Source organism: Rhinatrema bivittatum, chromosome 9 (genome assembly GCF_901001135.1).
Source record: "Rhinatrema bivittatum chromosome 9, aRhiBiv1.1, whole genome shotgun sequence".
NCBI classification, from domain to species: domain Eukaryota; kingdom Metazoa; phylum Chordata; class Amphibia; order Gymnophiona; family Rhinatrematidae; genus Rhinatrema; species Rhinatrema bivittatum.
The window spans coordinates 126,505,134-126,529,011 of NC_042623.1; the positions used below are offsets into that span (position 1 = coordinate 126,505,134).

At 41.9% G+C, this 23,878-nt stretch overlaps 1 protein-coding gene across 5 annotated transcripts in view; it reads right to left on the reverse strand.

The window, feature by feature from the left end:
* The window catches only part of XPOT (exportin for tRNA), a 296,178-nt gene that overhangs the window by 56,867 nt on the left and 215,433 nt on the right, over window positions 1–23,878 (reverse strand). For all 5 annotated transcript variants that reach the window (XM_029615696.1, XM_029615695.1, XM_029615692.1 and 2 more), the window contains 2 exons: window positions 19,959–20,006; window positions 595–666 (listed from right to left, as the gene is read on the reverse strand). In XM_029615696.1, the coding sequence (XP_029471556.1) occupies window positions 595–666; window positions 19,959–20,006 (120 nt within the window). The remainder of the gene's footprint in view (window positions 1–594; window positions 667–19,958; window positions 20,007–23,878) is intronic.

The following is a 23,878-nucleotide window of genomic DNA, read 5'->3' on the forward strand; positions in this document are numbered from 1 at the left end:
AGTAATCACTGTACAACTACATACTTGCTGCTGGTATCAATATATAAGCCAGAAAAAAAGAAGGGAAAAGGGGAGATAACATCCAGCTATCCAGCAGGCTTCAGAAAAGTACCAGAAGAAAGAATTTTCCAAAGGAAGAAAAGCTGGAAGATATATCAAGCTGACAAGAGGGACGCTCAAAAAGAATGTGAGAAAATACTTTAACCAAGTCTAGTGGACACCTACTACAAGCTTCCAACAGAAATGATAGGAAACACCACAGTGGCAGAATTCAAGAATGCACGGTAGACTCAAAGGGTCCTTAATGGCAGAGAAAAGAAGAAGAGCACAGGTTGAGTAAGACCTGCAACAGACCAGTGGATAGCTATAAATGGGCAGACTGGGTAAACCAAATGGCACATTTTTGTTGACATCTATGTTTAGTTGGTTTGCCAAAATGAAAGAAACAAAATGTATTTAAATAAAACAACCTCATAGGGAGCAGATGCATGCGTCTGACACTTAAAATACGGAATGCTTTTATGAGAAGTCTAATATATTAGTATGCAATAAAATGCTTCTTGCTAGCAATTAGGGAACAAAAAATATACTTACTTGAATTATTTCAGGAGCTATGTGCAATGAAGGTAGATATTCTTGCTGAAGATACTGAATGCATTCAGGCCCCTGAAAATGAGCCAAAATTGTTAAAATGAAAACAAACACACACATTTCCAACTTAAACATAGTTAAAATTGAAAACTAACAAGGTAAATATTGATTTCAGTATATGATCCTGAAATTGCACATGACTGTAAAACAGGCAAAATATGGGACAATGAAACAGTCTGGACAATAAACCAGATATCTGTCACGTAATGCACTGGTATCTTCATGGCTCTGGATTGCATCTTTGATAAAGGATACCAACAATAACCAACTATAACTATTTGTAACTTGACTTTTTAGTCACAAAGCTCTGAATCTAAATTTAATGAAATTTTGGTAGATTTTAACAGTCATAGTGGTCATGGAGTAAATTGGATTTGTTGCAGATTGTAGACCAACATAATATTGTTATCTAAAGATCACAGATCTACATAAGCTTTCAAAGTCACTTCTGAAGATGGAACCTCTCTCAGGTTGTCACAAATAAGATTTGGTGGTCTCAGGTATGCAATAACTAACCTTTGGAAGTGGCCACTTTGGCCGTTTTTGCCCTATACACACAATTTATAGTGCAGGCTCCCCCCAGTGCCTTTTACCATACTCATCCCCTTTCTGTCCCAACCTCCTTCTGGCAGACTTACTCACATTGCCCCACACCAAATCAAAAGTGCCTCTCCAACCCCTTTCTGATGCATTCACATCCTACATGTGTGTCCCCCGCCTTATGACTCTGTTTCAATGCACTAGCCACTGAGTCAACAGACAGGCTCAGATATAGCACAGTATCTGCAAACTTGGATACTCTATGGACAGCAGGATAAATCAGTCACATATGTGGGTGAAGTTACCTGACAGTGCCAAAGATGAAATATATGCTAACGTGAACTAGCACAGTATGTGCAACAGTCTACACATATAAGATTCCCCTCAGTCAAATATAGCCTATGAGGAAAAAATATTCAACTCCAAGGGGAGATGGGAAAGGTATATTTAACTTATTTATCCTACTGTCCTTGGCCACCACCAGCTACAGATAAGCAACTGTGCTTTCTAAGTGGGACTATACCAGTACAACATAAGGGATTACAAAACTAAGAGTTGTCTTGAAGTCTGTTAATCACACTTCTTAAAATAATCCGTACAAAAAATCATTTGGTGAAAACGAATTGTAGAAAAAGTCAATTTTTAAACTGATCTGATTTTCTAAATTTACTATCATGGTATGAATCAGAATCCAAGGAGTAACGACAGATAAATGTATAATCTGAAATCCACATAGCTTTCATATATCCTCAATAGAGGTAGCCAAGGTGAGCTGTAGAATCTGCCACTGCCCTTCATAAAGTCTTCTAAAGTGAAGCCTGTTTTACCAATATAAAAACGTAAAATGCCATAGTGGGTCAGATCAAATGTCCTTGAAACCCAGCATTCTGTCTCAGATAGTGGCCAGTCCAGATCACAAGTACCCAGCAGGATCTCAAAGAATAGATTCAATTCTTTTTATTCATAACCAGCAATAAGCTTTCCCAAATCTACATGGCTAATAATGGTTTATGGACTTTTCCTCCAGGAAAAGATATACAATCTGAGATCCAACTTGCAATAGTTCATTTTGTGATTGCTAGACCAGGTCTGTTAGGGTTGTAATAGATGACGAAGCTGTGTGGATACTTTCAGTTGTGTAAATATTAAAAGAAATTGCTCTTTTACAGTCTGATGCAATAAAGTGCACTATGCTGTGCGCATTTTTTTATGCACAAATTTTACTCTTTATATAACAAGGAATTTTGCACACAGCAATGTGTGTGTACAGATTAGCACCTTTGCACACAAACTGGATGCCAATGAAGGCATTAATTATTTCTCCCCAATACAGAGATGCTTAAAAGTCCTAAAGGTTTAATGCAAAAGAAATTTAACTCCTGGTCAGATATGGGGTAAAATTAGCTCACTCCATCTTTGACCCAGAAATAAAGCAGGGAGCAGGCGTTAATAGCTGAGTGCAGGTAAAAAGTTTTTTCTGCTTTTCTGTACTTCTTTTTTAAAGTAAAAAAAATAAAATAAAATAACTCAGCAGACCGCCGAGTTATGAAGACTGACACCGGTAACCTCGGCATCTGTTTTCATAACCGGCCATCTGCCAGTAATGAAAATGGATAAACTCGGCAGCCGTTTTCATTACTGGCAGACAGGCAGGTTATGAAAACCAAGGCCGAGTTTACCAGCATCGGTCTTCATAACTGGCAGCCACGGCGGGTCGCGTTAGCAAGGAGGCGCTAAGGTCACGCAAGCGACCCTAGCGCCTCCTTCCTAGCGTGACCCCCTAATTTACATATTACGTCCCCCTCCCTCCCTTGCAGGCGCCATGCGTGCATTAAGAAAGCGGGCGCTGAAAAGTCAGCGCCCGCTTTCCGCAGACATTATTGCATCAGCCCCCAAGAAGGCAGGTGAGTACTAAGAATGGCTAATTCATCCTGCTGTCTGCGGGGAACCCAGTTTACAGGTATGCAAACTTGCTTTCTCCAATCAACAAGCAGGCGTGAATTAGCCGTACCACATGGGGAGACAGCAATGAGAGTGGAGGACCCCAGCAACAACCCTCCAAGGCAGGCAGCTTCTTCTGGACTCATCCACCAGCCACAGTATCTTCCACTTGCCTTAAGGAGAAGGAGAAGTCATTTAGCAATGGACTGCCATGAGGAGGAAAGTGAAAGTTATGGATATCAGCCTAGTGACGCAGCCAACACTAGAGGGTGAAGTCCACTTGGATAAAGGCAAATCTCCAAAGGAGGTAAGCAGGTTCTGTTAGTCATTTATCTGTAACAAAGTTTGTACAAAAGACAGCTAGAGTCCAGACTGAAGTCTGTCCTCCAGCCAGCCACAGACCTCCAGCATACTAGAACAAGCCAGAAAAGGGCTTGGAATGCCTGGAAGCAGATGAAGCACAGCAACCCTGTGAGTCACCTAATTGGGGTTGTACCATCCAGGAGCACAAAGACTCTGAGATACAAAAAGAAAAGAAGGTCAGCTTAACCAAGGCCAACCAGATCATTCCAGAGAATGGCGTGAAGATGATCCTAAAGGGAAGCCTGGCAAAGCATCAGCAGAGCCAGCTTGACTAGGATTATTCCAGAGAGTGGCCTAAGGAAGACGCTCAGACAGCCCTGGCAATGGGACAGAGAAAGCAGGGACTGCACCAGGGAAGCAGATGGCAGAACTGCACCCAAGTGGTCAAGAACAGGCCCAGTGAAGGACAAGAGAAAAATATGGAAGACTGGAAAAAGAACTCACAGGAACCATGACCCAGGTGCAAAGGAGTTTGTGGTCAGGCCTGGCAGTATGGATTTCCATGAGGGGGCAGGAATCTCATGCGCTAACATGAACTGGAGAGCAACAGCACCTTAGCTTGGCTAACCCAGTTTCCGAGGACTGTAGGCAATAGAAAGCAGGGGTAGAAGCCAAAGCAAGGAGGAGAGGAAAGCACTGAGGCGGAGCTAGACACCATGAGCCCAGGTATCCAGGAGGCGGAGGAAAAACCAGACTGGATTTTGGAAAATTGGGCCGCCAACCATCAGCAAAGTAAGGAAGGCTGAGGTGGCCAGGAATAGACAGAAAATAGATATCCTGGAGGTCTAATCCAGAGAGGACAAGCTGTAACTCAAGACTTGTGAACTTGACATTCCGGGAAATGAGACTCTGGGACTCTCTGGGGCAGGTCGCCCAGAGAAACAGAAGTTGGAATTGTACAGGGAAATCTTAGGAAAAAAAACAAAAGGGTGGGGGGAAGGGTACTCTATAGATGCTAAAAGTACCTTAGGCAAATGAGATCCCCAAGAATGAAAGGGCAAGTTGTTCCCTGGTTTAGGATGTCATACCTTAAGACAGGTGGAGAGGGGTGTCAGAATGTGAAAGTCATCATCCCACGTTAAGACAGACCCCAAAAGCAAGCATAGTTGGGTCCTACTACAGAACATAGCCCTAATAGGGGCAGATGCTCAAATCGGGCAAGACTGAGCTGAGGGGAAAGGTATGTGACAGTGTTCCAGAGAAACTGTCAGAACTCCTTAAAGGACTGGCTCCATTTGTCTGGTCCCAGTCTACCTTAAGACAAGATATTCTGGGAACAGGGTGGCTCCGCTGAGAAGGAATATAGCTTAGGCTCAGTGGAGAACAGACTGAGATAAGCAGCTTCTGTTATTCATTTGGCTGTAATAGTAAAGTTTGTACAAGAGACAGCTAGAGTCCAGAATGAAATCTGTCCTCCAGCCAACCACAGACCGCTTGTGCTGTGCCACACTGCCACATCCTCATCCACAGGTTCTAGAGGAGTTTATAAACAGGAATAGCTATAGACTCTGTTGGAGATTGAAGAAACTGAAGAAACAAACATCTGTTCTTGGGTGGTCCTCCTTCCTGACACTGATGGACAGTGTCTATCAGCTTTAGCCAAAAACCAGGAGTAGCAAAGATCATTCAGAGGAGAGGTATGCTGAGGTAAGTTTGGTAGGGGATCTAAAGGAATTTTCTTGGAATATTCCTCTTCCCTAACCCACAGGGAAACACCGAAATAAGACCCCTGTCAATAAGGGTGACTGAGGAGATCTCTGCTGATCTGAGGGGGAAATGTCTGACAGGAACTCAGAATGAACTGAAATGACTTCTTCCCCTTCCAATTCATGATGGGATTCTCATAGAGGAGAATCCACCATTTCATGGTGAGGACGTACTACCAATATTGGAAGCTCACAAGGAGAGACATGCACTGTGTTGGACTTAGATGTAGCTCCTCATCACCCACATGCGGAACTGATCTAGCCCTGCTTGTCTATGGAGAAATATTAGTTCTATCAACTTATCTATGAAGGAAGAACAGTAATACTGAATTGGTTTAATAGATTTTTAAATTGATGTCTTATTGGAGCCACATACGAATGCTCTTTCAAAACTGCACAGGTCAAAGTTTCTCAAACGTGAACACGGAAGTACCTGCTGATCATACTGTCTTGTTTCTCCAACTTAGTGGCTCCCTGTCTCTGACTCCAAAATCTTGAGCCACATACCTGAACTCCTTCATTGTTCTCTTTGTCACAAAAGAAAAAAAAAGACAGATTTTGAATAACCTGAGGAATTACTTTTTTTGTTTGTTTTATATCATGTTTTTATTTTATGAATGTTAAGTGTGTAATCCACTCAAACCAATATAGAAGCAGAAATAAAAAAATAAACCATTTGAATTAAACCAGCAGATAAGGGCTGGGAAAATGCAGTATTTCTAGATTTATCCAAATATGAATGGGAAAGGAGTCAATTGAAAGAAAACCACAATGGTGATTCAAACGGGGCTCAACAATTTATAAGTTATTCAAATTGATTGTGTTGGAAATACATTTTATTCCACTGTGCTGGACTGTATTGAGTTACCTAGTATTTACTTGCTTCCTGTTACAGTGCAAGTGGAGTTCCTGGCTGCCCACAGCTCCATTTTACCTTGTTAATAAAAGCAGTACTGTTTTACTGCTCTTGCAAAGTGGAAACCTCCCTGGGGGTTTTTTTTTTTCTTTAGAAGGCATTCTCTTATCTACATAAACTCCATGGTGCCACGTGTCTAACAAAACATGGGTTACAGGTCCAGGCAATGTAAAAGATAAAGAACAGATAGAGATAGCCCAGAGCTGAGGGAGATAAGCTCCTAAACAAGTAAAAAAAACCAAACAAAAACAGTAAAGAAAGAGCAAGGTAAACAAGATGCAGATAGAAACCTGTATAAGGAATTTTTTTGTGAACTGCATAGATATGTTAAGCAGCAACCTGTCCCGAAAATATTTTCTATAAACAAATTGAAAGTAAAATTAAAACATGTCTGAAAATACTACAATCTTCTGAAATGTTGAATTCCCACAATAATCCAACTTGGAAATTTAAGATCAGTCATAGAATCTGACAGCTACATAAAAGTAGAAAAAAAAAATGTTTGGAAGAAAAATGATCAGGATGTCATGAACATAATTGCTCATACATTAAGACTTCACAAACAAATCATGTTATTAACCAAAGGCATCTGACAACATTTGGAACAGGCAAACAGAGAATGTATCCATGGAAAAAATAAGAACCTTAAGCGTGAGAAAAGTACTGTCAAGTACAAAAAAAAAAAGACTCCTAACTATATATATCCAAGGGTGTAGAATTATTAGATGAACAAAACCTTAGGAGATTCAACTGAGGAAAAAGTTGCATCACTGGCAATTCAAGGATTCTCTCGAATATATTATAGAGTGACCAGAAGCTTTGATGTGTGCAATGTCTGAGCTAACTTCAGAAAAAGTCTGAAGTTATTTCTGTAAGAAAAATGTCAGAAAAAGGATTCTTCCAATACTGAATCAGCATGCAGAGTTTGAAGAATTTTCAGAGAAAATGACAAAATAAAAAGCTATCGCTGCAAGAAATTTGGACATTTTACAAAGGACTATTTTGCATTGAAGGGAAACCTCAAAATGCAAAAGAGACTAAATATTTTTCAGACTATGAAAGGGATCAAGAAAAAATAATCAGAGAGCAAAAACAGCCAAAGAGATCACCACTGAATCCACCAAGAAGCAACATACATTTCATGTGAAAGTAAACTATATAGATCACAAGATAATTAACAAATGGGTCCTCAAGTCATTTAACTATGTCTAGTAGTTGGAGTGAATTACTCCAATTACTCCAACTACATTTCAGTAAAGGATTTACAGCAATGGTAGATATGCCCAAGGAAGCAGTAGGAGTATGGAGTATTCAATTCAAGCCATATGGAAATGGCAACTATGAAAGTATGCTAACTGAAGCTGAACTACAGACACCTGAATTAGCTGACAATCTCTTAAATTTTCAAATTAACTGATCTTGTATTTGCTTGTTTTTCTTTAGAAGGCATTCTCCTTGCTAAACAAACTTATGTTACTGATCTTTAAAAGACTGACTTGACATTTAAGAAAATTATTTCCTAAGAATACATGAGGGTCGAATCTCCAATTGTATCCAGGGTCATCTTTAGGTTGATGTTAACAGTGCTACTGCACCAGGTTCTGCAGTAGTCAGACCCACACAAGCCTAAAGATGGGCCAGCTGGAGCAGTAGGAAAGCCATGTCCTACATGGAGTCACCAGCATGAAGAGGAAAGGTACAACCATGGCTAGGAACAGCAGCAGTAGCAAACAAAGATGAAGAGAGAATAGATTCAACTACTATGCTCTGAAGCAGGAACTGGATATGGTCAAATCTGGGAGTTGCTTGAACATAATACATTGTGTCTGCTTTCTCATGTTAAAAAGAAACACCATGTCTGGGTGTTCCCATAAATTCTTCTAGTTGTCCCTACAGGTGCGTCCAGGTACTTCAGAAGGCTAAGTAATGGTGCCCTGCACAGACCTCTAAATCAAATAGGAGAGTCTTCCCCATGCTCTGTATAAAAAAAGAGAAAGGAACAAATTTCTTCTGATTGCAAAGGCAGCTCTGAAGGGAGATATGTAAAGGAGTCCTTTTCAACTCTGCTCAAAATGATAAAAGGCATGGAACAGCTCCCCTATGAGGAAAGGCTAAAGAGGTTAGGGCTATTCAGCTTGGAGAAGAGACGGCTGAGGTGGCATATGATAGAGGTCTACAAAATCATGAAAGGACTTGAACAGGTAAATGTGATTCGGTTATACTCTTTCAGATAATAAAAGGTCTAGGGGGCACTCCATGAAGTTAGCAAGTGGCACATTTTAAGCTCTGATACCAGAGGATATGGTTAAGGCAAATAACTGTAGCTGGGTTTAAAAAAAGATTTGGCTGGAGAAGTCCATAAACTGCTATTAATCAACAGGGAATAGCCACTGCTTGTTGCTAGCATTAGTAGCATGGGATCTATTTAATGTTTGAATACTTGCTAGGTACTTGAGACTTGGATTGGCCACTGATGGAAATAGGATACTGGACTTGATGGATCCTTGGTCTGATCCAGTATGGCATCTCTAATGTTATGTTCAATAGTTGATTTGAAGTCTGATCCCAAAGGTTCTTCAGATTCCAAATCCTTGATGGAATGAAAAAAGGGTTGAAGATAGGCAAGTCCGAATACTACAGGGGCAGATGGCATAGTGGATATAATGGTCACCAGCACAACCATTCCTGCCAAGGAGGCTAAAGTCAGACAAGGCCAGCAGAGCTACAGAAGAGCAAACCAGAGTCAATGTACCCAACGTTCATAACGATATCTCTTGAGGCAAATCACTTGATGTCTTTATAGGCATCGCTTACAACAGGCATCTTGAGTAGGCATCTTTGAGGCAACTGAATACCTCCACAATCACTTTGTCTATCACTGCTTACAACAGGCATCTTGAGTAGACATCTTTGAGGCAACTGAATACCTCCACAATCACTTTGTCTATCACTTATCTAAATATCATTAGAGATATGAGGGAAGACTTCATAGGGGACTATACATGTGAAGGCTGTATAGAGGGTACTCAAAGCCCAGTGGATTGCCTTTGGTGTGGAAGGTCCACTGGCCCTCTTTCAGTGGCCACTTGGAACTTGGGACACCACCACACTGAGCTCTCAGTATAGTGTGTAGAGGAGCACACACATCCAATCAAGGTTTGGCACACACACAGACTCATAAGTAGAGTTTTCTAAGTTTTTGTGATGAGCTGAGGGAAAGTGGGGAACCATTTTGACAAGTCCTGGCCACCAGCATAACTTTCAGAAAATAAGAAATGCCATGCTGGGTCAGGTCCATCAAGCCCAGCATCTTGTCTGATACATCCCTTGGTTTCAAGGCCAGTCTAGAATTGGGCTTGTTTGCATCAGAGAGACAGGTATGAAGCCTCTACTGCCAGGCTTAACCCACTCCGAGAAATCTTTATGAAGAGACTGCATGAAGAATCATAATTTTTACTCAGGCATTTGTAGCACTCTGTTTTCAAGTCAGGGAGACATGCTAGCACTATGTTGAGGTCCCAGGCCACAACAGGACGAAATAGTGGAAGCTTCAGTTGAAGTAAGCCTCTCATGAAATGCCCCACTAAGGGCTGCACCAAAACGAGTGTCGCCCACTCCGCAGTGGTAGGCACTGATGGCACTCAGATGTACCCGGATTGAGGTAGTCTGTAGCCCAGACTCTGAAAGGCGCCAGAGGTAGTCCAAAAGCCTAGGTGTTGGGCAAGTAAAGGGGTCAAGACCCTGTTCCGCACACCAGGACGAGAACCTTCTCCATTTCGCTTGGTAGGACTTCTGCGAAGCTACCAGGACTTGAGACACATTATCCAAAAGGTCGAGGGACTGCAGCACTAGCCTTTCAACGTCCAAGCCGTGAGGGCCAACGCCTGGAGGTTCGGGTGGCATAGCCTGCCCTGATTCTGGGTGATGAGGTCGGGCGGGCCCAGGCGGATGGGCTCCTGGACCGACAGGTCACGGAAGATTGGAAACCAGACCTGTCACGGCCAATGCAGGGCTATGAGGATCATGGAGCCTCAGTCCTGTTGAAGCTTCATGAGAGTCTTGCCTATGAGCGGAATCGGAGGGTATGTATACAGGAGACCTGCACTCCAGGAGTGGGTGAGGGCATCCAAGGCTGGTCCCTTTTCCTCCCTGCGCAGGGAGCAAAAGCAGTCCACCATGTGGTTCTGTGAGGATGCGAAGAGATCCACATCCGGCTGACCCCATCAGCGGAAGATCTCGTCTGCCACAGAGGAGTTGAGGAACCACTTGTGGGGGTGGAATGTCCAACAGAGGCGGTCCCACAAAACAAGACGATAAACGGTCCAGGAAAGCCACGGAAATGGAAAAACAAAAATCAGACCGACGCCTTGGAAAGAATTTTATTCAATTATTATTGAACATGCCCGAGAGAATATATATTGCACTAGAGTACATACTCTAGATGTTACCTAAATTGAAGGTAATGTTGATTCATTTATTTATTTATTTCAGATTTTTATATACCGGCATTCGAGACAGCAGTCACATCGTGCTGGCACACATAAAACAGGGGTGCATAGTAAACATGACTATAACAATGGTGCGGAAAAGACAGTTACATATAACAGGGTGATAAGAACTTGGCTGAGAAGGAAGAGAAAGGACAGGTTATAATTCACACAGGTAAACGATAGAAGATAAGGTTAACCATGGAGTAGTAGGAGAATAGTTAACCATGTTGGAGATTAGTTAACCATGGTGTAGTTGGATATTAGGGGTGGCTTGGAGGTGTTCGATCAATTGGCCTCCGGGAAAGCTTGTGTGAATATCCAGGTCTTTAGTCTTTTTTTGAAGGTTGAGATGCATGGTTCTGTTCTGATGTTTGAGGGGATGGAATTCCATAACGGTGGAATGGCTGTAGAGAAAGCCCGGTCTCATAGGGGTAGATTTTAAAAGAAGCGCGATCAGCCTACTTTTGCTTGCGCATCAGACTCAAGCAAAAGTACGCTGGATTTTAGTAGATACGCGCGGAGCCGCGCGTATCCACTAAAATCCTGGATCGGCGCGCGCAAGGCTATCGATTTTGTATAGCCTGCGCGCGCCGAGCCGCGCTGCCTCCCCCCGTTCGGGGGGAGGCAGCGCGGAGCGGAGCGGCCTCGGAGGGAACTTTCCTTTGCCCTCCCCTCACCTTACCCTCCCTTACCCACCCACCCGGCCCTGTCTACACCCCCCCCTTACCTTTGTCGGGGGATTTACGCCTCCCGGAGGGAGACGTAAATCCCCGCGCGCCAGCGGGCCTGCTGCGCGCCGGGCCGCGACCTGGGGGCGGGTACGGAGGGCGCGGCCACGCCCCCGGGCCGTAGCCACGCCCCGTACCCGCCCCCAAAACGCTGCCGACACGCCCCCGCAACGCCGCGCGCTCCGGCCCCGCCCCCCGACACGCCCCCCTCCGAGAACCCCGGGACGTACGCGAGTCCCGGGGCTCTGCGCGCGCCGGGAGGCCTATGTAAAATAGGCTTCCCGGCGCGCAGGGTCCTGCTCGCGTAAATCCGCCCGGTTTTGGGCGGATTTACGCGAGCAGGGCTCTGAAAATCCGCCCCTTAGTGTGCAGAGATAGTGTTCATTATTTCTTCTCCGTTCTACACTCATTTTGTCACCTCGCTTTTTCATCTACCTAAACATACAAAGTTTGTTATTGACCGGATATCGGTTTATTTTTACATTACGCAACTTGTTTGTTTTATTTATATGGTTTGGGTTCTTTTATCATTAATAAAATTTATGTTTAATATGTTTCTTGTAGAGCCCCTGATGCAGCCATAAAGCGAACCTTTGGCCAGAGTTGGGCATGTTCAATAATAATTGAATAAAATCCTTTCCAAGTCATCGGTCTGGTTTTTGTTTTTACAACAGAGGCAGTCCGCCATCACACTCTCCTTCCCTGCCAGGAAGATCGCATGCAGGAGCATAGAACGTGACAGGGTCCAGGACCAAATCTGCGCTGCTTCTTGGCAGAGGAGATAAGAGCCTGTGCCCCACTGTTTGTTCATGTACCACATAGCCACTCGATTGTCTGTTTGGATCAAGACGACCTGTTGGACAGGTAGTCCTGGAACGCGTAGAGTGCATACCGCATTGCTTGGAGTTCCAGGAAGTTTACCTGGCATCTCGCCTTGGGCTTCGACCACACCCCTTGTGTGCAGAGGCCGCTGACTTGGGCCCCCAAGCCTAGGTTGGAGGCACCTGTAGTCAGGATCACCTGAGCAGCCAGGGGCTGAAAGGGAAGTCCCTTGCTCAAGTTGGCTTCCTGCGCCTACCAGGTGAGGGAGAGCTGAAGTGGTTCGGTTATCCGGAACAGTGTGGAGAGTTCTTGAGAGGCTTGGTGCCACTGAGACTGCAGAGTCTACTGCGTTACCCTCATGCCAGGTGGGCCATTGGGGTGACATGTACAGACGACGCCATGTGACCCAGCAACTTCAGGAGCAGGCAGGCTGAGGCCATCTGCTGGCGATGGATGGACTTGGCTAACCCAGCCAGGGTGGCTATGCGTTCGCTGGGAACGCACGCCTTGGCCACCGTGGTGTCCAGATCCACCCTGATGAAACTTAGCTGCTGGGATAGCATCAGCTGGGATTTCGGGAAATTGACGAGGAACCCCAGCAATTGGAGGAGCCCCACCATCACGTTCGGGGACTGAAGGGCTCCTCCCCTCAAAGACCTCTTGATGAGCCAATCGTCCAGATATGGGAACACATGCACCCATTTCCAGCACAAATGTGCTCCCACCACTGCCAGGCACTTTGTGAAGACTCAGGGTGCGGAGATGAGCCTGAAGGGAAGAATCCTGTACTGGAAATGCCGCTGGCCTACCACGAAGCGCAGATATTTCCGATGAGGCAGAAAGTTGGCAATGTTTGTAGGTGTCCTGTAGATCGAGAGAGCAGAGCCAGTCTCCTTGATGCAGAAGCGGGAGTAAGGCACCCAAGGATACCATTTTGAACCGCTCTCTCCGGAGGAACTTGTTTAAGGCCCGGAGGTCGAGGATGAGACTGAGGCTGCCTGTTCTCTTTGGAATGAGAAAATACCTGGAGTAGAACCCCTGGCTGCGCTGAGCCCGGGGGACAGTTTCTAAGACTCTGGACCATAGCAGGGCAGAGAGTTCTAGCTCAAGGATCATTGTGTGTTCCACGAGGCTCCACGCTGGAGAGGGTGAAGAGTCTGGGGGAACATTGAGAAGGTTCAGGTGGTAACCCCGTGCTGTGATGGATAACACCCATCGGTCGGTGGTAATAGGGGACCAGCTTTATGCACATAGGCAGAGTTGGCCCCCTACCGGTGGGTTGCACGGTGCGGGCACTGGGGAAAGACTGTTGCTCTCTCTGTGCCAGTCAAAAACAAGCTGCAAGGCTAGGCTGAGGGGCTGGCTGAGTCCAAGGTACCTGTTGGTGAGGGTGGCCCTTTTGAGTAGCCTGAGCTGGAGGAGCACGTGAGACCGGAGAGTACTCTCTGTTGCCTGTAAAATTGCTTTCTGGAATCTCTACATGGCGCTCTGCGGGTCACCGACCAGGAGTTGGAGGTGGTAGTAGACAATGGGCACAGGGTCTCATGGTGATCCTTGAGATGGGCCACTGTGCCCTGGATTTTGTCCCCAAACAGGTTTTCTCCTGTATAGGGGAGGTCGGCCAGTTTGTCTTGGACTTCCGGACGAATGTCGGAGGCTTTCAGCCAGGCCCACCGTCGGGCACTAATGCCCGCCGCTGAGACCCTTGCTGCCATCTCAAAGACGTCATAGGCCGCCCTCACTTCATGCTTCCCGGCTTCAAATCTTTTTGGAAGGATGGATTCCAGGCCCCCCTGAAACTGTTGTGGTAGACCCTCGGCAAACTCTTGGACCTATTTCCACAGGTTCAGGTTATACTTGATTCATGTACAACTGGTAAGCTGCTATTCGGGCGATGAGCATGGCTCCTTGGAAAACTTTCAGCCTAGAGCGTCTAAGGCTCTGTGGTCCTTCCCTGGAGGGGTGGAGGAGTGAGGGAAGGTTCTTTTGGCCTTTTTCTGGGCTGATTCCACTACCACTGACTGGTGAGGCAACTGGCTCTTTTGGAAGCCCAGGGCCTGTTGCACTAAATAGGTGGAACCCGGATGCTCCCAGAGCCAGTAGGAGGTCCAGGAGAACCTCATGTACCGGGACGGCCATCACCTCCTTAGGGACATCCACGAATTGAAGGACCTCAACATCTTGTGGCGGGCATCCTCTTCGGTTAAACGTTGGAAGGGAATGGTCTCTGCCATTGCCCACACAAAGCTCGCGAAGGATAAGTCCTCAGGAGGCAAGTGCCGTCTTTCGTCTGGGGGAGAAAGCTCTGAAAGAAGGTCCTCGGAGGCCTATGAGGAGGGCTCGGAGGAGGCATCTCCCCATGGGTTGTAAGGGGCCACACTGTTGAACTGCCTTGGTCGAGGAGGAAGGCCAAAACCCAAATTACAGGGCACGGGCACCGATGGTCGGTGAGGTGGAACAGACAGCAATTGCGCCGGCATCGAGGGCACCGGGACCTGTGATGGGTGCCGGGGTACCGGGAGGCCCGAGGATCCGGAAACGGGATCCAGCACCGGCGGTACCACCTGTGGAGATGGGCATGGAGCCACATCTTCCTCCTTCTGAAGAGGATGTTGGGGAGGTACCCGTAATGGAGAAGGTTTTCATGGGTAATGATTCAGATGGACTGAATCAAATCACGGTGAACCTAGAAGATGTGGTAGGCCTGATTGACAAACTGAAGAGTAGTAAATCACCTGGACCGGATGGTTTACACCCCAGAGTTCTGAAGGAACTAAAAAATGAAATTTCAGACCTATTAGTAAAAATTTGTAACTTATCATTAAAATCATCCATTGTACCTGAAGACTGGAGGATAGCAAATGTAACCCCAATATTTAAAAAGGGCTCCAGGGGCGATCTGGGAAACTACAGACCGGTTAGCCTGACTTCAGTACCAGGAAAAATAGTGGAAAGTGTTCTAAACATCAAAAATCACAGAACACATAGAAAGACATGGTTTAATGGAACAAAGTCAGCATGGCTTTACCCAGGGCAAGTCTTGCCTCACATGGATAAGTGCAAGGTGATGCATATAGGGAAAAATAACCCATGCTATAATTACACAATGTTGGGTTCCATATTAGGTGCTACAACCCAAGAAAGAGATCTAGGTGTCATAGTGGATAACACATCTGTGAGGACTACCATCCTGCTTTTCTGGGGAGAAAATGCACATTCCCCTGTTAGTACAGAGTAGAACATTTGGCTGTACCCATTCCACTCCCACAAAGAAATACTGCCTTCAAATAGTAACTTACCTCTCAAATTTCACATCTCTACTCACTAAAATGACAACTGTTGACTTAGGGTTGCGTGTACATCTGTGGATATTAAGACTGCTTTAGCTAGAGTGTGATAAGGAAATTTCTTTTATGAGCACAGCAGGTAGTGTGTGTACGTGATAAATCCCCATCCCAAAATATCTACTTATCTACTTGAGGTTGGATGTGGCTGAGAGTAGAGTAATATGATGGGTTGTATATTGTATAGGTTGTATTTACTACTTTAATTTTCATTTTACAAGTTTAATTTCTTGAGGTTGGTAGCTCGTTCTGAGACTCCTGGTAAAGGTGGAAAATCAAATCAACACATCACTTACAGATAACATATCAACTGAAACCCATCCCTACCACCATTTAATTTCCCTGTACGTACCCGGATCAGTCCAGACTGCTGGGTTTTGCCTCCCTTCCAGCAGATGGAGACAGAGAAAAACTTGTAGAGTACCCCCTCTTAACCTATTAGCATCACAACTAGCCTACCCCTAAATAATAAATTCTTCCATCTGACTAATGTCTACATTTGCATCTTTCTTCCTGTATTTTTGACAGGCTTTTCCTGTAGTAAAAATAAAATAGTAAAGACAATGAGAATCGGACGATCAGAAGAAGCCCTTTATTTCAATGCCCGACTCTGGCCGAGTTTCGCTCATAGAGCTGCCTCAGGGGCAACTAAAATTAAACAAATAAATATACAACCTTAAAACAACACAATTAAATAATTCAAAACAATAAGGACATAAAATACATGTATAGATGTACGTACTTAAATCATAAAATAAAATACATGTATAGGTGTTCAGATAAAAATTAAAATAACACAATTAAATAATTAAAAATAAAATACATGTATTAATGTGTGAATACAAACAAAAAGTGCTTGATACATGTATAGCTATATAAACTCATGGAATCCAAACAAATTAAAATTGCATTTGGACATCAACATGGTGCAGACAGAAAACAAAGAATGAATGATTCAATAGAACTGGAGAGGCAGACTTTCTATGAATGTAATTCTTAATCAGAGGATATAGTGGAGTCAATGTAATCATAGTTAGTGCTTACTTCAATTAGCAGGACTTAAAATATGCCTGCAGGGCTGCTGTCACACTGTCACAATGTCACAATATCATTAGTGTCTAAATAGAAACAACAACATATAGATTTTAAACAAACCATTCATCTGTTATATAATTCTAGCAATGTTTAAAAATAAGTAAAATAATAAATGAAGTTCTTACTATTAATTTAAAAAAAATATTTAAAAAAATATATTCAAAACTATTGAGAATTGCACAGCCAGTAGTCTATAGCACATTAACCATAAGTTATCATCATAATATTAATTGTATAAAAATATATGACTAGGACAAACCTTTTGCCAATTTACTTTTAAAAAATATATAAAAAGGTCATTCCAAATTGAAGAACAGTTTGTGCTGTTGCTTCTCAATAAAACAAAGCCATAGTATCTGCATCAAACGTAGGAATCACAGCCAAATACTTAACTGATTGCGCTTCAGAGAGATCACGTATCTGCAAAACACTCTGACATTCCTTCTGCTAGTGTCAAACAGAGACGCCGTCAAGCCCAGTACTTATAGTGATTCTCGCGAGATTTGCAAGGAATTCGCGCCAAAAAGAATTTCTTTCAGCTGTCAGCTGATATACTCTGGCAGTTCTCTCCGAGTGTTATCAAAGCAATGCTGATATACTCTGGCAGTTCTCTCAATGTTCTCAGAGCAATTGACTCACCTCAATCAGAGAAGCAAACACTACTAAAACCACAACCTTTGTTTGCATATACCTCATTTAGCACAACTTCCTTAGAACTTCTCATTCATGCTATTGTCCGTGATTGCTACATAGACTTAAATCGCTACATTTGTAGCCTGCCATACAAAGGATATTCATTCTGCTAACCAAAAAGGAGAGTTTTAAATGTAGAAGCAGGAAACTTCTTACAGTGCACTCTAGTACTATGGGAAACCTTATTAGGCGTGATGTGCATTCAACAATTTTAATTTTCTACTACCACTTCTCACAGTGTACTCTAGTACTCTGGGAAACCTTATTAAGAGTGGTGTACATTCAGTAATTTTAATTTGCCACTAATACAATTATCCAAATATGCATGGTGAAATACTTTTTTTGATTGATATATGTCAAACTATATCATGTATTAAAATTAAGTATACTGTTAAAAAGGTTAATTAATGATTAGATTGTGACAGCTTAAAATAATAAAAGCAACTGTAAAAGATAATTATAAAAAATAAATTGTGACAGCTTAAAAAAATCACAAAGATAACAAAAACTATAAAATCATTGGACTCCAATTGTTATTAACTAATACAGATAATTTTCATAGATAAACTCCTAAATCAGATTCACTATTGAGACCATTAGGTGATAAAGTATTAAATTCATAAATATATAAATAATATATTTTAAAGTTTCACACTATATTTAATGTTGAATTGGGAAATGTTTATCACTATGTTACTCCCTGCCTCCACACACATGTTAATTGTAAACCGGGTTGATGTGATTCTTATCATGAAACTCGGTATAATAAAAATAATAAATAAATAAATAAAATAAATAAACCTCTATTCATTTCTAAGAAGTAAATTATTAAAATCTCCGCCTCTCCAGCTCACATTTGGCTTTTGGATTACGCAGAACCTAAAGTCTGAGAATTTATGACCAGTCTCAATACAATGCGCAACTAAAGGTTTCCCTTCATTTAATCTGTTTATTGCACTTTTGTGCTCAATTACCCTTTTATTAAATTGCCTCACTGTTTTACCAATATACCACTTTTTACATGGGCAAATAGCAACATAGATGACTCCCGAGCTTTTGCAATTTGTTGAATCATAAAGTTTAAAGACTCTATCTGTATTGCCTATCTCTAAACTCTGTGTTCTGAGGTTCACGTAACAAACACAACAATTACCACATGGGCGATGTCCTACTGTTTCTTTCATCTTGGGTAAAGCGACAGGTAACGCTGATGGTGCTAGCAATTCCTTAAGATTCTTTTCTCGTTTGTTGGCAACCATTATTTGTTTATCACAGAATGCTGGAAGAGCTTGTAATATGTGCCAGTGTTTCTTGATGACTTGTATGATATTGTGCGAAAGACCTGTGAATGTCAGTGGGCAGATTATTCTATCCTTTTTTTCACTTTTCTTCCTTTTTTATATAACAGATGAATGGTTTGTTTAAAATCTATATGTTGTTGTTTCTATTTAGACACTAATGATATTGTGACATTGTGACAGTGTGACAGCAGCCCTGCAGGCATATTTTAAGTCCTGCTAATTGAAGTAAGCACTAACTATGATTACATTGACTCCACTATATCCTCTGATTAAGAATTACATTCATAGAAAGTCTGCCTCTCCAGTTCTATTGAATCATTCATTCTTTGTTTTCTGTCTGCACCATGTTGATGTCCAAATGCAATTTTAATTTGTTTGGATTCCATGAGTTTATATAGCTATACATGTATCAAGCACTTTTTGTTTGTATTCACACATTAATACATGTATTTTATTTTTAATTATTTAATTGTGTTATTTTAATTTTTATCTGAACACCTATACATGTATTTTATTTTATGATTTAAGTACGTACATCTATACATGTATTTTATGTCCTTATTGTTTTGAATTATTTAATTGTGTTGTTTTAAGGTTGTATATTTATTTGTTTAATTTTAGTTGCCCCTGAGGCAGCTCTATGAGCGAAACTCGGCCAGAGTCGGGCATTGAAATAAAGGGCTTCTTCTGATCGTCCGATTCTCATTGTCTTTACTGTATCACAGCCAACTGGATCGGCTTCCGATTTGTTTTTTGGGTAAAAATAAAATATACAATTATACTAAATGATAGCACAAAGTGTTTATTAAAACAAGTACTTTTAATTTATATCTATGAGTGATAAACTATATACAATCACTTGAATGCACTCACTTGAACTTGAACACAAATAAAGTATTAATTGGTTACTGGGTATTTATTGTAAACAAGTGATTTTAATACGTATGTTTAAAAGAAAAATGATTTTAATGTGAATGGTTAAATGATTAATGAATTGGGTGCTCAACTTTCTATTATACATGTAATTGGTACTAGGAAAGTTGATCAGGTTCCCACATATAGCAAAATGTTTATAATTTATACTAAAGATTGAAGAGTTTAATTGTACTGATCCTGTTAAAAACAGGAATCTGTAGATTGTGATATGGTTTATCATAATAATAATAATAAAAAAGCTGCAGTACATGAGCTTTTAAGATCACACAGATTCCTTCTTCAGATGGGAACCAAAACTTGTTTTTTGCAGGGTTTTTGCTGTTGTATTTGTATTGAGTGTGCTGCACCAGGACTAACTGAAGGCAGAGTGTGTTCTCTCTTAGACCAATTGAACATATTTGTATACAGTACAAATGTCTTCTATAGCCTTACCCTTTTGAGATGAATTGTCTTCATTGTCACTGCACATTCTGATAAAGCCTAGGAAAAGTAAAGCAAACATTTGTTTAAATATAAACCAAAAAACAAGATTGTCAAAGCAATATTTTTCAACATTTCGGAATGGCAAAACATTACAGAATGAGGCAAGATAGCAAGTGTCATGGTTACCACTTTTTCACACTTTCACAGATTATTAACATAAAAGTTAAGGCACATATGTATATTCATTCTATGGTTTCAGATAACTCCAATGAGTGCCAGACCTAAGCATTTAAAGAAGAATATAACAGAACATTTTATCAATCCAATCAATATGAAATACAGTAAAATTCATCAGAATATGAACTGGATTCTTTCAATCGAGGCCTCAGGTCTTACAACTGGGAGTCTTTTTCCTACTAAGATTTCCATGTAAATGTATAATTAAGCATCAAATTAATATATATATGTTCCTTTCTCCTCAACAGCTTTCTAATTTTTTGAAAGAAAATGTCTTTTACTAGCTCTTCTCGTTTGGCTACTGAATGAGTATTTTAGGCTGTAGCTTTACTCGATCAGAAATATTGCTTCCTGTTATCAGATCCCTATTTCCTTAATATGGTTAGTAAACTATACCTGTGTTTATGCTTGCATTCACATTTTGAAGAGGACTTTATATGCAGAATACTATGATTTCATTTTATTTCCTTTGTAATTTAATTTTTTTCCTGTTTTTACTTTTCCTTTTGTATTTCTGCTTGCAAATCAAGTTTGTTGCTTGAAAGGTAATGTGAAAATTCAAAATAAAAAATTATTAAAAAAAAAAAAAAGGAATATGAATTGTATTCTGACTAAAGGCTTATTTTCTGTGTGGTCAGCACATTGTGATTTTCTTCAAAGGAATTATCCCAGGCCAGTTTTATTAGGAAATAGAACATTTTTGACAGGTGCACGGAAACAACAGAAGTCCTCTTGGACTTCAATTAATATGGTTTAAAAACCGAAAGGGAAAAATCCTGCATGTCACTCAAAATGTTTTTAAAAATAAAATAAAAATGTTTATTCCATGCACCAAAAATGGTAGTTCATTTGCAAAAATAATGTTTATAATTTCTGGACTCAAAGCCAGGGCAACAAGAACACTTCTTACTCAGCAAGAGGTTTTAAAATATAATTTATTCAGCTGTTTAGAAGAGAGTCCAAGACAAGTGTTCCTGGGAAATGCGATATAAATGCCCTCTATCAGTAATAACTAGCATCTCAGTGAATATTTGACATGCCCTGACTTATATAATCAAAATACAACACTCCCGAAGCTTCCAGAATGAATGACGTGACTGCCCAAAGACTTCTTTACAAAGATACATTATGCTGTTGTCATGACAATCTATCATGTATAGGAAATGCTTGTGAGGACATCCTCCATTCAGTTGTAAAAATCATTCATTTACTAGTCTTTCCTGAAACCACCCTTCCATGATAAAAGTTCCTCTATCACCCAGGCTTTGATGCACTGTATTCTTCCTTTCTTCTTTTGTTGTGTAAACAGATAGCAGTCTTAGTCTTACATAGGAGCTAGGCTTGAATTCCGTCGGCTGGCACCAGGATTTAATTTAAACTGTCACCTCACGGGATCTTCTTTTCAACTGGTTTCTGTCCGTTGAAATTATGCATTTGTAAGACAAAAGCTTGCATCCTGGTTTCATGCAAACTAAGTTTCCTTGTATTGTGGTGCAAACAGTCATTGAAGCCTTTCTGGCCTGTAATTATAGAACCTGCCAGTAGGTCGATCTCAGGGATATTCTGCAAGTCATGCTTAGAAAGGCACTCAGATTTCATTCACCTCTGACAGGCCACAGTACAGCAGAGGCGTCTGGGTATTTTTCCTCTTAATATTGTGTATCTGATCAATCATATTCTTCATTTCCCTCTATGGGACACCGTTAATGGACAGGTGTCACATCAATCAATCTTCGATGATGAGCCATGACAATAATAGACCTGATCTTAGCTTGTAACCAACACTAACTACATCAACTGGCAGTGGAGTCTACTGCTATGGAAACCATCAATTAAGAAGTGCTAGTGAATGGCAATGCTTATCTGTAATAATGGCTCTCTGACAACCTGATCTATATAGGACAAACACAGCATCAAGTGCACATGTGCATTGTGGAACATAAAAGCTGCATTCACACTGCTAAAATCCAAGCACTATTGGCTGAGTACTGGCTATCCCATAATCACACTTTAGAAGACTTAACATTTTTTTGTGGTTTATAGGACTGAGTCAAGGGGAGGATGGGTGATATCTCTACAACCCTCATACAAAGAGAACAGAGGTTTATATATTTATTGGAAAACCCTCAAACTTTACATTGTGCAAAAATCCCTAATGTGTTGTGCTGCAAACACTGACTGCATAAACCATTTTACAGTTCCTCCCTTTCCCCCCCCCCCCCCCCCCATCACCTCCCATGCTCATCCCCCATGGCTGAATTGCAAAACCCCCCTCCCCCCAAAAAAATTGCATTTTGGATGTCCATCAAGTTCCACTGCATCATATATCATATAAATCTAAACCAATATCTGCAACCACCCCGGAGGCCCGAACGGCGATTAAAGCCCCACCTAGATCGCGAGGCATAGTTGAGTCCGAGAGACAAGCAACAAACAAAACTTTTTTTTTTTTTTTTATCAAGCTGTACTTGCCCGGTCTTGCGCGGTTCCTGGACCGTCTGGGGTGAGTGAGTCGGGTTCCCCGGTATCACCCCAGTGCTGCATACACCCAGCAACAGAGCTCTCAGCCCTTAGCTGCAGCTGCCTCTGAAACCAGGAGGGATGGTCCCCTCAGGACCTGGCAATCCCCTGGGAGGCCACCACACACCTTCAGAAACCATGTGGTTTAGGCTAAAATATGCTTTTCTAACTGTGTACGCTCAACCTTTCAGATTAACAAATCACTACAAACACAAGAAAAAACTTTTGCACCTCCACCATCTGCTAGAGACAGAGAAATACTGCCGGACTGTAGGTGGCACCATCCTATATAAGGCGGAGTTTGTTCTGTAAACTTCTCTGTTTCTATCTGCTGGGGGGGGGGGGGGCAAAACCCAGGAGTCTGGACTGATCCGGGTACGTACAGGGAAATGTGTGATCCTCTCCTGCAAATTTATTTTCTGGGGATCATCTGCTTTATGCCACCAAGCTGTGACTTCACAGAGCGCTCCCACCAGGATATGAAGAACCAGACATCTGTGCTGTTCCTCTAGTGTATCAACTTCAATAGTAACCAAAAATAGTTTAGGAATCTTCTGAACTTGTCTAACAGTAATCTCTTCAATTAAGTTAGTTACCACATCCCAATATCCTAGTACCTTTGTACAATTCCACCAGATATGATAAAAACTACCCCTTCCCCCATAATTACGCCAACAGCAATCTGATATACCAGTAATCATCTTGGCTAAGTAGACTGGTGTAAGATACCACCTATATAGTATTTTATACCCATTTTCCAGTATCAGAGTAAACACCAAACTTTTCCCAGTGAACTGATAGCATAAATTCCACTTGGTTTCTTCATTCGGACCAGAGAAATCCTTCTCAGGGTATAACATGGTTCGGTTTAGGATCCAATACGCCAAATAGCAGCTCATATTTTAGATATAATTTTTTCTACTCCATCAGCTCTTGAGCAATATACCTCAAACATTGATCTGCTCTTTCGTAGATCCTCTATTACTCTCTTGGATCTGACGAAAGATATTAATTGCAAGTAATAGAATCTATCCTCCTCCAAATTATAAATCTGATGAATTGTCTCAAATGAGTATATGGCCCTACCGTCCCATATCTGTTCCCAGGGACAGTCAAGAGAATCTGCTGCCTGAGGCGAAGGATGAGGTGGCACCCCCACTGCTCTGCCCCCT